Raw genomic sequence first — 14,819 nt, 5'->3', positions numbered from 1 at the left:
TGCAGATTTGGTCCACAATTCCTGTAGACTTAATCTACAAATCCTGTAGACTTGGTCTACAATTCCTGTAGACTTGGTGTAAATTTTTTGTTGACGTGGTATACAATTCCAAGTAGACTTGGTCTACAATTCCAAGTAGACTTGGTCTACAATTCCAAGTAGACTTGGTCTACAATTCTAAGTAGACTTGGTGTACAATTACAAGTAGACTTGGTCTACAATTTTTATAGACTTGGTCTACAATTCCAGTAGACTTGGTGTACAATTCCTGTAGACTTGATCTACAATTCCGGTAGACTTGTTCTACAATTCCTGTAGACTTAGTCTAAAATTCCTGTAGACTTGGTCTGAAATTACTGCAGACTTGGTATAAAATTCCTGTAGACTTGGTCTAAAATTCCTGTAGACTTGGTCTTCAATTCCTGTAGACTTGGTCTACAATTCCTGTAGACTTGGTCTTCATTTTCTTCAATTCCTGTAGACTTGGTCTTCAATTCCTGTAGACTTAACCTACATACTACGTGAACCTGGTCTACAGACCCAGTGAACTTTGTCTACAAGTCCTATGGAGTTGATCTGTAAATTCTGTGAACTTTGTCTGCAAATTCTATGGACTTTGTCGTAGTCTTCAATTTCTGCAGAATTGGCCTTTAATTCCTGTGTACTTGATCTAGAATCACTGCTGAGTCGGTCTATTTGTCCAGTAGACTTGGTCAAGAAGTCCTATAAAGTTGGTCCACATGTCCAGAATTCTAGATCTATGAGTTCAGTGGGCTTGGTCTATATATGTATATATATACTATATATACACTCAATCTAGCTCGGTAAATCTACAACAGTCGATTACCTCGGTATTTACTTTTGCTAATATCGAAATGCAAAATATTTGTTTGTTAGCTGAGATCTCGGCAATTGTTTTACTGAATCTCATCAAAATAAATTACAGAACTACTCGGTTGTTTGAATCTTGGTAAAACAATTTAAGTGTGTACAGGTCCAGCAAACTTTGTCATCAATTCCTCTCTACTTGGCCTAAAAACCCTGTGGATTATATCTAGAAGTTCTGTGAACTTGGTATCCAAGTCCTGAGAACCTAGTTTACTAGTGCTTAGCATTGTCAACACGTCTTGTGAACTTATTCTACAAGATCTGTTGACTAGGTCAACAAGTTCCATGGTCTTGGTCTTCAAGTTCTTCCTCTCCTGTGGACTAGATCTACATATCCTGTAGAATATGTCTACAAGTCCTGTAGCCTTGGTCAACAAGTCCAATGACCTTGGTTCACAATTCCCGTGGTCTTGGTCCGTAAGTTTTGCCCCAAGGATTAGATCTTCAAGTCTTGTTCACTTGGTCTAGCACTGATAGCCAAATGGACTTCGTCTAGCACTATATCTGTGAACTTGATCCTCAAGTTCTGCAGATTTGGTTGACAATATATGTGGGTTATGTACTCGACTACTTATCAATAATGTAACTCGCTTTCAATTTGTAAATTTAAAATCATAATCGTACGACAGTTCCCTAGCTCATAACCCGTACCTAATGCATAGTGCTATCAACGAATCTATCGAATCCAAAATCGGGCCCCAAAACTGCAGCTATTCAACGTGGTTCAATTTCGGGCGTGCGGTTGGTTGGCGTGATTTGTCGATGGTGTTAGTGCAGTGAAGGAGAGCTTGAGAAAATTAACCAGATGTTGTATCTTTGAGTACGTGTTAGTGAGGAAAGTTCAAACAGTTTCTTGTTGCACATTCTGATCGACGATAATGGATGGAAACGAAAGACATCGTCCTAATCTAGGCATTCGAGAAGCATGCACACTGGGCGGCACTTACCTCGTGGCAGCGTACAGCGGACACCAGGGACAGATGCAGCACAGCAGCAGGGTTAGAATACCCAGCGCCAGCAGGATGGCTAGGAAGATCAACAGCCAGAACAGGACGCGATTCTCCGCCTTGTAGAGGATCTAAAACATACCAGGTGTCAGTATAGGCTTTCCAACTCATCTTCCGAACCCGCACTAAACTTACCGCACTCCGCTCATCCTGACTAATACTATTGGTCACGGTTCCGTTAACGGACAGTCTTTGCTGAATGCGGCCGATATCGACGACGGAGTCCCCGTCGTACAGTATCGTCGCGATGACCACGCTGCGGTCCTTGCTTTCACCGGTGCTAATATCGGTGGCTCCGGGGACGTTCCCATTGTACGGGCGAATGTCCTGGATGATCACCCGGCCACCAGTGACATCGGCCAGGGTCTCCTGCACCTTGGCCCGGTCCGGATCGTGCCCGGGGACGATGAAGGTCATCGTTCGGGTTCGACTTTCCGGCGGATAGACGCGGATGGTGGTCGTCGAAAAGCGCACCGGAACACCAAGATCAAAGGCCCGTGCCGTCAGGACGAACACATCCGATTCGGAAGACTGCTGACTAGTTTGTCGCCGTTGGCGAACGGTTTTGCTCCTCCGGACCAGTGCCGATGTGAGTTTGAGCTCCCCGGTGATTGGGTGCAGCTCGAATTTGTTTTCGTAGTTTCCGTAGATCAGTTCGTAGCGAACTTCGTTGTTCGGTGCTTCGGCATCGCTATCGATGGCTTTGATGAATGCCGGGACAGTGAAGTTACGCAGGTTTGGGGAGACTATGAACTCGTAGAGACTTTTCTCGAAAGTCGGAGTATGATCGTTTACGTCTATCAAGCGGATGACGAGCAGGACCTGGGCACGGTTGCCGATCCCATCGTCATCGCGGGCTTCCACGTACAGGTGGTACTCGGGCATGGTTTCCCTATCGAAACCATGGTTGTTGGTAGCTACGGTGATGACCCCGGAGGTTGCATCCAAGTTGAGTGAGGTATTCTGTGGACCGAGGATTTGTGTGTAGCGGATTTTCCCGCCAAGACCGGTGTCCATGTCTGTGGCGTGCACCTGGACGACTCGCGTCCCTGCGGTCATGTTTTCCGGAAGATCTACGATGTAGTCGTTCTGCTCGAACATAGGAGGATTGTCGTTGACGTCCGAGAGGTAGACGGTAACGTTGACCGAGGCCGAAAGGTTCGTTGCTGGACCCAACTCTTGGGCTAGGATCTGTTCAGAAAGGTTGGGTCAATTGTTTATCTTAGATTGATAAATTATATTCAATACACATACCTGAAAGTGGACATATTCTGCAGTTTCGTAATCCAGCAGCGAGTTATCGCGCACCCGAATCACAAAGTTAGCATGCCCTTCGGCAACGTTCGGTGAAATCTCAAACGTTCCGTTATTTCCGATCAGCGTCAGCGAAAACACTCCATTCTTGCCGGCGTCGTCGTCCATCACCCGAGGCGTGTAGGGATCGGTGAAGGACAACGTGGTGCCGGGTGCACAATTTTCCTCCAACCGGGTGACGTAACTGTTGTGGTGGTGATAAAGATAATTACAATCCTACAGTATTCTATTACATTGTATCGTGTTGTCAGTCGTCGTCCCCTATCTCTGATGCGATGATTTTTTCAGGGTCAGGGACATTGCGTGTCGGTGGTCGTCATTGTTGGCGGACATGAATAGATACTTACTGGTCGTTTTCAAAGTATGGCGGTGAATTGCTACGTTCCGGGAGGAAGAATGCCAACTGCACGGTGGTGGCCATGGCTGGAGGTTCATCGCGAGCGACCTTGACCTCTTCGGCGATGACTGTCAGCAGGACCGGGTCCCCGACGTGCGTGAGTGCCAGGATGTCGTCCAGAGGGCGCAGGAGGGAAATTTCACCTGGAGAAGAAGTGGAGTGAGGAATGCATTATGTGAGTGATAGTAGTAGTGTTGGTTTGCTGGAATTTGAACTTGGAATGGAGCTGTTATTTCCTTCGATTTATGGGTGTTTTGCGGGGAACAATTTTGAGACAAAAGCCGTTAAACTACTATACACTAGGTTTCAAGTTTCACGCAATAAATTAAGACTCACCACTCGTTTCATTGATGTCAAAGAATGACGTAAACGGATTTCCTTCGGAAACCAATCCATACCGAATCTCCCTCGGTACGCCCTTGTCACCATCCTCGGCGTGTACTTGCAGAACCTACAATCAATAGCAAAGTGAACATATGCTTGAACTAGCCTTTTCAAACCAATCTTACCTTATCACCGGGAATCAGCCCCGGTGTGAGCCGAGTGACCGGTGGCGCCACCGTGAAAACCGGTGGAACATCCTGCACATCCTCGACGATGATGACCACCTCCAAGCCGGCAATGTTCCTCGAATCCTGTCCTGGCTCCGCATAGGCATCCTGTGAAAGGAACGAGAAAATAAAAGCACGCACAAATAAGTTACACTGTGTAAACAGCCAGCCCGAGGGGAAGAATATGAAAATTAACAATCAGCAGATCGATAAATCTTAATTAACGAGACAGAAACATCTTGCTGGCACATTTATATATGTGGGAGCTCGCAGGGGGCGCAGCGCCTAGCGGGTGCTGGTTGGCGGCCACGTCGTCAATGACTGATGCCCTGTATGTGTTAACCGCATTTAACATGATCCGGTGAAACGAATCATTTATAATGATTATCGACTTGTGGGTTTCAAAGGTGTAAATGGCGTAAAACGAAGTAATTAAAAGTGGAACTTGATTCTCATGGAAAGGGGGATGAGAGATTTAAAATTTACCAGATTGATTTACTCCAACCACATACCCTGAAATGTCAATGAATGAGCGGCTTCCATTGGTTTTATCATAGTTTTGTTGGAATGTTACTAGGTCTTTCTTTTGACGTAGGACTACGTCTGTGATTTCTATATGGGGGTACACTTTGTGAAAACCGGTAATGGAACATGTAACAACATTATGAAAGATTTTGAACGTCAATAACTCAGCTCCCCCTGGACAAATTTCAATAATTTCATCACCAATCGGACAGAAGAAATATTTCGCATTTTCTAAATTCAAAAGTTAATCATTTTTAAATATGTCACTATTTAAAATTGCATGAATGTGCAACTGTTGCTATGATAATTCAAATTATCGCCCGTGAAAAGCGATTTCCCTAACACAGATTTTAAAGTTGAATTCCATCCGGTCTCACTAGAAGGTGTTTATTCAATCACCGCGTGGTGAGTGGTGGTGTTCTCCAGTACACAACGAAAGGCTCCCCGCAAGCAGCTAGCTATCCGCTGATCGGATTCAGTTCCAATCACCGTGTGTGGTGGTGTCAGGTCATCGGCATCAGCAGCAGTGCTTTCGGCGCGTGGCGTTGAATGTTTTTCTCCAGTACACAACGAAAGGCCGGCGGCCTGCAAGCATGAGCGTGAGTCGCTGTGGGCCATCTATGCCAAGCACGTCACCCTCATTCCAAACAACATACAGCTCACCAGCCTCATCTGTGTTTAACACCCTAATATAGCTCAGCATTACTCAACCATCACGACAAAACGGTACTTTTCAAGACCACCATAGATGTGTTAAAGAGTATATTTTGGACATTTGTTAAGGTCATCAATCGGATGTCAGCTCCCATATCAAGATAGAGCTGGAATTAGGGCGTAACAGCTTTAGTAAACAATGACTTCTTTCGATGATGTCTTAAGTCAAGGCTCACTCATCCAAATCAATATCACCATCAGGTCTGACCTCCCTTACCCGCCGGTAATGTTAGTTTGCGTGGGCGTGCTTTGAATTCCTAAAAATCAGCGAGAGAAGTCATTGTTTACAAAAGCCTAATTCCAGCTCAATTTAGATATGTTTAAATCAAACATACCATGTACTTTAAGGCATGGCCCCAATGGGTGCAATTTCAAAAACCAAAGTCGGGTGCGGCATGAAAATGGTCTGATTATGATTCACAGATTATGGACTGCAATTCTTAATACGCCAATCGATAGGATTTTTTTCTACAAATCTGTGAAAAATTAAGACTTTATCATTTTTCAAAATGTCACTATGGAAAATTGCCCGAATGTGTAACTGTTGCTATGAAAATTAAAATGAACATCGATTGCTTGTTTCAAAGTTGAATTCCATCCGGTCTCACCAAACGACAATCACCGCGTGGTGAGTGGTGGTGTTCTCCAGTACACAACGAAAGGCTGCCTGCAAGCAGCGAGCGATAGCCCACATGAGCATCCATTGAAGGAGGAAGAAGCCATACCGCTATTGATCGGAATCAGTAGCTCTTCGTGAGGCGCTGTGGGCCATCTATGTCAAGCGCGTCATACTAAAGAGAATACACAGAGGGGGACCCCCTCTCAAATTCATATTCCTACACAAAACACAAGCTTCTGCTGCATATGACGTTTTTGTTTATTTACATGCTGCTGCTTGCTATTCTATCCATTCCAATCGACATAATTGTCCAAAACGGGTTGAAAACGTTTTTACAACACTCCAAACTTATCAGGTGAGTGTGACTATTGTCGGCAGCCTCTTTTTCTTCGGCAATCTCTCCATTTGAACTGCGTGTTAACCAGCTGTTCTATTATCGGCAACTCGAAATCAGCCGTATATTGTAGTGCGTATATTTCATTTGCAGAAAAACCTGGTAACATAGGTTTGCTTAGTCGTAAAAATGTAATCATATTGAAGCTGAAAGACTAAGAAATCGTGCAAATACGTTCAGCGAAGTGTTTTGGTGAGAAAATATAGCAAAATTAACGTTCAAATTTGAGTTGCCGAAAACATTTAATGGGTGCCGAAGCCATCATTTACCCTATTTGTTTGGTTTACATGCATGGATTATCAAGTGACATACCGTATGCGCGATAATGTTTGCACCATCGTACAAATAAAGTTCCCGTTTCACCTATACATAACAATGCCTTGGTTTTCTTTGCATGTACGTAACCTATAGCTCATACCGTAGTAGGCTGTGTATAAAAGAAAATGATTTACTTAGTTTGACAGTTGCACCATGACGAAGTGGCAGCGTATTCGTGATTTGTCCCACGCGCAAATGTCGCAAAAAGACATTTCAATCGCCGTGGGAGTGTCCCGGTGGACCGTCAAAAGGGTTTTAGACCGAGAAAATAAAGGACAACTATCCGCGAAGGTGGCCACAGTTCGTCCGAGGTCAGCTTGGGTTCCGAGGGTTATCGTTGCTATCAAAAGGAAGATTCGGGTGAATTCAGTGCGTTCAATAAGGGAAATGGCAAAGGAACACGGGATCAGTGACTTTACGACACGGAATATCGTAAAGGAAGATTGAGGGGCGAAGTCGAGGGCACGGAAAAAAACTCACATGATTAACAACCGTATACGGGAGCTACGAGTCGAACGATACAAGAAAATCTTGAACTTCCTTAAGCGAAAAAATCCGGTAATCCTGTTCACCGACGAAAGCATGTTTACCGTCGATCCCGTATCAAATTCCAGAACCGCCCGGTATATTAGTTCTCTTCCGGTAAAAGACGTGGCCGACGAGCACAAGAACGTGTATCTGACCAAGCATCCTGCTAGCGTTATGGTGTTTGGATTGGTGGCTTCCGATGGCAAAAAAATGGATCCGGTGTTCATTCCAGAAGGCGACAAGGTATGTTCTTCCGTGGATCAAAGAACAGTACGGTCCGAAGCCAAATGGGGCTCCGTGCCACATGGGGCTCCGTGCCACATCTCAAACCGCACTCAGAAGTGGTTGCAGGAACATCTTCCGTTCTGGGCGAAGGATATGTGGCCGCCATCCAGCCCCGAGCTTAATCCGCTGGATTACTCAATATAGCGCGTCATGAAGGCCAAGGCCTGTTCAAAACGCCACTCGAGTACAGCAAGCCTCAGGCAAACATTGACCCGTACCTGGAGACAAATGGATCCAGACTACATTATTAGAACCTGCCGTGCATTCCGGAAGCGTGTGGAGGCCGTAATTGCAGCAAGTGGAAACTCGATCGATGATTAACATAGTTTAAGACTCTGAGAAATATCCCCCCTTTGAATTAATAAAAAAAAAAAATTTGAGAATTTTTTTAATTTTGACATTGCTTAATGGTGCAAACATTATCACGCATACGTTATAATACCGGTTGGAGCTTACCACCATAAAGATGGGTTTAGACAGGGCAAGTAAATTGATCAAGTCAGTTGAATTCAACTGACTTGAACGTGAATTGAACGTGTAAACCATGCCATTCAACTGATTTGATCAACACACTTGAATTGAAAGAAGTTGAACCAGGCTCAACTTTTCAAGCCAATTGAATTCAACTGAGTTGATCGTTTGACTTGTCTAGTTTAAGCTAGAGAGAGCCTAGTATAAGGTAGAGTCGGTGTATAATGAGTCACGCCAAGAGAAAAACAGTTGATCTCGCATCACGGTTTTCGAAGGATTCCCTTTCTTTTCACTTGGCAACAGAGGACTTCTACATCAACTTCAAATGACTTCTAGCTAGCACAAAAAATTTCGGCTGTAGTGAATCATTATATCAGTGATTTTGTCAAATTATCTTATCAAACAATAGTAGAAATTCTCATTACTGATCATTAGCAAACGTATCCCATGACAATTTAATGCTCACTGCGTGTTTATGATCATTTCTTCAATTTTATTTTATATTTTATTGCAATACCTTTCGTGGACCTTTCATAGCATCGTAATGTTTGTTTACTTTGAACGATAGGTAGCCGGTTTGACAGTTCAATAGGTAGACTTGGCTTCACTCTTGGCGTGACTCATTATACACCGACTCTAGTATAAGGGAGGAGCGGATTCAAAACAAACTCCCTTAGCAACCTATGCCTAGGTGAATTCTAGCAACACTGTCATTGCAATCAAGAAAGGCGCTGCTCGTTTGGCTCTGGTTTTGACAGTTCGTTTGGCTCAAAACTAGCCAGTCCGCTCCTCTCTTGTACTAAACGCTTTCTAGTCTAAACCCAGCTAAAATGTATTTACCTACTTTTCCCAGCTAAAATAACAGTAGTACTTCCATACTTTTCAGCACCCAGTGCTGAAAAGTTCTATTTGTCGACACTCTTTTGACTGCAAAAAATGTTGTATGCTCTGTATGTACTCGTTGCAAAATAAGATTTTTTTTCAGCACTCGTTGTAATTATCGCATAAACTAAGACTTCCCTTTGCAACTTGTTGCAATAATAGCTATTTAGATCCGAAAATGCTTAAATATTCCTAATAAACAACCACGCCAGCCACACATGGATCACTCTACAGTTGCAGCAAACTCCCGCGGTCGCACGAAAGCGAAAACTGATAGAAACAGATGTTAATTTATGTTAATTCGATCGTTTTCAATACAACTAACATTCCGCGCGGTCGCATTTTGCAGGATTATCACTACTGGACCATTCGATCTGCATAATTAGCCGGGTGACCGCTCCTCGTTCGGTAGTTTAACAAATATATCGTCCATTAGTGGCATCACTCCCAAGTGGATCTCTTATCTCATTCGAATGCATTAACAAAAGATGCAAACCAAACTCTACTTCCATAGCATACCATATTCAACCTAAACACCCAGAGCTGACATGGGCACTTAATCGATTACCATAATCGTTCAAACTAAAACAAAGCCAATTGACCATTTGATCGAAATTATCTTCCATCTCCCACACCGCACCGCACCGGACACAATTAGCAGGTCGTAAAGCACGATCAGATGTACCAAGGCACTAGCAGTTGGCCATTAATAGAAGAAAAGATCCGGCTTTGCACACGCTCGCACACAGTTTGATTGAGCTCTAAATAATAATAATCTGTCGCCGGGAATCGCAATCGTTAAAACACGATCCAACTGTCATAAATTGTCATAGGTTATGTGTTTTTCCCACAGTTGACTTAACACGCCGAGCACGCAGGGACAAATTGCGTGAATCGATCTCGTTTAGCAAACCTCAGAAATAATAATGCATCGGTTTGTATAGAGAGATGTCGATTGCAAAAAAAAAAAGAAACAGGCAAGTTGAGGTTAGGATTTGCTCCTTCGAGAAGCTGGTCGGTTGTGTAGTCGATGGAAGGTGCTAATGATAGGTTTTGTCGTCACCATCGGCATCATCGTCGTTCGTAACGGAACATGTAATGGTTGGTACGAGAGCGTTGAAAACGCAGAATGAATCCAGCTGTTTGGAAGTGGCATGATTTGTGGCGACAGGTCAAGGATCACAGTAACGTAATGGAGTGATTTATAGCGCGATTCCATCGGATGAAAGGTTGTTTTTGTTACGACAAATGGTGAAGTTTCAATCATCAGAGCAGACCAATGGAATGGTTCTGAAATGGTTTGGGATTTGCTATAAGTTGGTGCAGCCTTCTGTAAGTTTCTGTAAGAAATTAATATGAGCTTGAGCTTGAGCTTGGATGACCGAACATTTCAGTAGAAGGAAGGACGGCTTCGGCATGACAGACTATTTTCGGCAACCCAAATTGAAACGCTAATTTCACTGGATTTTCGTACGAAAACACTTCGCTGAATGCATTCTAACGATTCTTTAGGCTTTCAGCTTCAATTTGTATATATTTTTACCACTGAAAAATAGCAATCTAGCAGGGTTTTCTTGAAATGAAACACACGCACTACAAAATGCTGCTGATTTCGAGTTGCCGATGAAAGCATATCTGTTTAACACGCAGCTCAAATAGAAAAGTTGCCGAATAAAAATATGTTGCCCACAATAGCCGCTCTCACTAGAGAATATTGGAGCTTTGTAGAAGCGTTTCAAAACAGTTTTTGACAATTCTTTCGACTGAAATTGTTAGAGCAGCTAGCAGCAAAAGATTGTAAACAAACCAATACTGCATATGTGTACGTTCCTTAGAAAAAAAGGCTATAGAAAGATGATCGCCGCGTAGGTTGCCGAGAATACGTAAATTCCCCTAGTTGATTGACAAGAACCAGCGAAATTGCTCATAGATCCAAACGAATGGGGCCTGGAATGAGCTGTCCATTCTCTATGTACACGTTCGAAGGTTCAATATTTTATATGGTCCATAACGGCGCCGGCCACGTCCTTACGGTCATCGGGGGGAAGGGAAGAATTGTTAGTTTGACAACCGTTGACAACACCTCTGCATCTCCACGGTTGTCACAAGAGGGACGGATAAATGAGATCTGGAATCACTTTGGAAAGTAACGCGATCTTTTAAAGCCTGACATTAAAATTATGCAATCTTACGAGCTCAATTGTGTAAGGGGCTTGGTTTTCTGCCCAGTAAGCAAAAACGACTAACATTAGGTCAGGAGGAAAATCGATGAACTCTGTGTGTTCGTAAAGGATACAAATAACGTAAACAAAGAGATCAAGCAACTTGTGACTGGAATCAAATCTGGCATAACAGTGGCAGATCGGGAATTCCAAGAGTAGAGAAAAAGAGCCGAAAATGTCGAAAAGGCTCTCCTGGAGGTCAAGGAGAGCATGAGGCTGGCTGAAACACATCAGACGCCAAAGGGACCCACAAATCCGCGTCCTGAAAAGATAGATAGGGACACGCCAGGAGATGAGGAGGAGCCCAACAAACGCAAGGACGAGGAAGGCATCAAGGAGATGGGAGAAAATGGTGGGTGGCGTAAAGTCGAGAACCAGAAGGAGAGGAAGAAAAAAACAAAAGGAAGATGAAGTTAGGAAGAAGGAAGAGGAAGAGAGGAAGAAGGAAGAGAATAAGGAAGACAGGAAGAACAAGGAGAAGCCTAGGCCTCGTAGGGAGAGAAGCAAGGGTGACGCTCTGGTTGTTGAGGCGAAGGACAAAACTTCCTACGCAGCACTCCTCCGAAAAGTGAGAGAGGATCTGGAGGTAAAACTAGGCGAGAACGTGGTGAAAACCAGACGAACCCAGAAAGGCGAGATTCTATTTGCTACGGTTAAGAGCGCTGCTTTTAAGGAGCTCGTTGAAAAATTTCTTGGCGGGACGGCGAACGTAAGAGCCTTATCCCAGGAGTCAGTGGTCGAGTGCAGGGATCGAGATCACAGTAGAAGACGAGTTGAGAAGTGCGCTGAAGGTGCAATGCAACCTAGGAGACGTACCGATGGCAATTCGGTTGAGGAAGGCGTATGGTGGCACGCAGACGGCGTCGATATGACTTTCTTGGTACGCAGCTAACGAGCTGCTCAAGACATATCGAATCAAGGTTGGGTGGTCAGTGTGCCCGTTGAAAGCTATTCCTCGTGTATCTAAGAAAATGGAGAGATGCTACAAATGCATGGGCTTCGGACACCAGGCGAGAAACTGCAAATGCCCTGACAGATCTGATCTGTGCAAGAAATGCGGAGAGAAGGGCATAATCATTGCAGAGCCATATCGAGTCCCTCTCGATGATTCATCGAGAGGAACTCGCTTGATGATTCATCGAGAGGGACTCGCTCGATAATGGTAACTGGGTGGCGGATAGAGCAGGGCAGGTATCCCATTCAACAAGTGGTGGCGGGCTCATACGAAGGTTTCGTGATCGCCAAAATCAATGGAATCTATATATGTAGTTGCTACGCACCCCCGAGATGAACAATTGAGCAGTTCCACCAGATGCTAGATGGGCTCACCGGAGAGCTCATTGGACAGAAACCAGTCGTCATCGTAGGAGATTTCAATGCTTGGGCAGTGGATTGGGGGAGCAGGGTATAGCCTGCTGGAAGCTCTGGCAATGTTGAACGTCAGTCTGGCCAACTTAGGAACCATCAGCACCTTCCACAAAGATGGTAGGGAATCCATTATCGACGTCACTTTCTGCAGTACGTCGCTAGTGGCAAATATGAACTGGAGAGTGTGCGAAGAGTACACCCATAGTGACCATCAGGCGAACGGACACCGGTGGAAATGCGGTAGACGAAAGTATCGAAGCTCTAAGGGTAGACAGCAGCGTTCCGGGCCTAAGCGCGAATGAGTTGACCGAATCATTAGCAAGGGCATGTGACACAACTATGCCGAGAAAACTGGAACCAACGAACAGGCGGCGTCCAGCTTACTCGTGGAACGAAGAAATTAGCACCCTCCGTGCTCGGAGAACTTTGAGATTAGGGCGTAATTGCTTTTGTAAACAAACACGACAAACGCCGATTTTTCGTGAATTAAAGCTCAATCTAAAAAAAATTACGGCACAAACAGGTAGAGAAATGATTCCTCCGTCATTTGGTATGATTTGTTCATGAGATTGAGATTCAATTTACGAGAAATCGCCGATAGATTTGTTTGTTTACAAAAGCAATTACGCCCAAATCTCAAAGTTCTCCAGAGTTGTCTTCTAGCCAGAAAGCGCGTCCAGATAGCAAGAACGGAAGCAGACGGAGAGGTGTCCCGAGAGGCCAGGGTTGCACTAAAACGAAAGATAAAGCTGTGCAAGTCAAACAGTTTCAAGGAGCTGTGCCGCGATGCCGATGCCAACCCCTGGGGCAACGCATACCGAGTCGCGATGGCGAAGATCAGAGGTCCAACGATGCCGGTTGAAATGTGTCCCAACAAGCTGAAAGTCATCGTGGAGGGACTTTTCCCACAGCATGACCCAACGACTTGGCCACCTACGCCATATGTCGAGGAAGATGAAGACAACGTTGAACAAGTCTCCAACGAAGAACTCCTAGCAGCAGCGAAAGGGTTGAAGGCGAAGAAAGCTCCCAGCCCGGATGGAATTCCCAACGTGGCGTTGAAGGCGGCCATCTGGACGAGGGTCAGTTCCCTGATAGGTGGAAGGTACAAAAGCTTGTGCTGTTGCCAAAGCCCGGAAAACCGCCGGGGGATCCTGCATCGTATAGGCCAATATGCTTGCTGGATACTGTCTGAAAGCTCTTGGAGAGGATCATCCTGAACAGGCTGACGAAATGCACGGAGAGTGAACACGGGTTGTCAGAGAGGCAGTTCGGATTCCGGAAAGGGAGATCGACAGTGGATGCAATTCGGACAGTGATTGACAGAGCCGAGAAAGCTTCCAAACAGAAGCGGAGAGGAAATCGATACTGCGCCGTGATTTCGATTGATGTGAAGAATGCATTCAATAGCGCCAGCTGGGAGGCCATAGAATGAGAGTTCCAGACTACTTACGAAATCGCTTAGAATTACGGCGGGAGTTCCACAGGGCTCCATTCTAGGTCCCACGCTGTGGAACGGAATGTACAATGGCGTGCTGACACTCAAGCTGCCCAAAGGAATTGAGATCGTTGGCTTTGCGGACTGTCCAGTAACTTCAAAGCAGTGCAGCGGGCAGAAATCACCGTTGGAGAGCACACCATTTTTTCGAAGCGCGTGCTGAAGTATCTGGGAGTGATGATCGACGACCGGCTAAACTTTAATAGCCACATCGAATATGCTTGCGAGAAGGCGGCGAAGGTCATCAACGCAATAGCCAGAATCATGTCGAACAATTCTGGTCCAAGCAGCAGCAAGAGGCGTCTTCTGGCGAGTGTGTCCTCATCGATACTAAGGTACGGAGGTCCAGCCTGGATTGAAGCGCTGAAAACGAAGCAGAACCAAAGGAAATTGAGCAGTACGTTCCGGCTCATGGCCATGCGAGTCGTGAGTGAGTACAGAACCATTTCGGAGGCAGTTTACGTTATCGCCGGTATGATCCCAATCGGCATCACCTTGGCGGAGGACTATGAGTGCTATATGACGAGAGAAACCAGAGGAGTACGAAAAATGGTGAGAACGGTGTCGATGGCTAAGTGGCAGCAGGAGTGGAATGCAGCAGAGAACGGTAGATGGACACACAGGCTAATACCGATTCTTTCGACCTGGGTGAACAGGAAGCATGGAGAAGTCAACTTCCACTTGACGCAGTTCCTGTCTGGTCATGGCTGCTTCAGGAAGTACCTGCATCGGTTCGGACACACAACGTCACCCTTCTGTCCGGAGTGTGGGAATGTGGAAGAATCACCGGAGCACGTGGTCTTCGAATGTCCTAGATTTGATGCTGTGCGATAGGAGA

The 14,819-nt window shown here is 45.2% G+C and overlaps 1 protein-coding gene across 3 annotated transcripts in view; it reads right to left on the bottom strand.

Moving 5' to 3' along the window:
* Positions 1–14,819, bottom strand: part of Cad86C (Cadherin 86C) — a 604,661-nt gene that overhangs the window by 28,515 nt on the left and 561,327 nt on the right. For all 3 annotated transcript variants that reach the window (XM_065234358.1, XM_065234356.1, XM_065234357.1), the window contains exons 7-12: positions 4,116–4,265; positions 3,943–4,057; positions 3,557–3,749; positions 3,150–3,393; positions 2,031–3,086; positions 1,836–1,966 (exon numbers count right to left, since the gene is read on the bottom strand). In XM_065234358.1, the coding sequence (XP_065090430.1) occupies positions 1,836–1,966; positions 2,031–3,086; positions 3,150–3,393; positions 3,557–3,749; positions 3,943–4,057; positions 4,116–4,265 (1,889 nt within the window). The remainder of the gene's footprint in view (positions 1–1,835; positions 1,967–2,030; positions 3,087–3,149; positions 3,394–3,556; positions 3,750–3,942; positions 4,058–4,115; positions 4,266–14,819) is intronic.

Source organism: Ochlerotatus camptorhynchus, unplaced genomic scaffold, assembly GCF_037179485.1.
Source record: "Ochlerotatus camptorhynchus isolate MF236.1 unplaced genomic scaffold, CSIRO-AGI_Acam_v1.1 ptg000433l, whole genome shotgun sequence".
Lineage (NCBI taxonomy): Eukaryota > Metazoa > Arthropoda > Insecta > Diptera > Culicidae > Ochlerotatus > Ochlerotatus camptorhynchus.
Note: the sequence above shows the minus strand (reverse complement) of the source record. Positions and strands in the feature narration are given on the sequence as shown.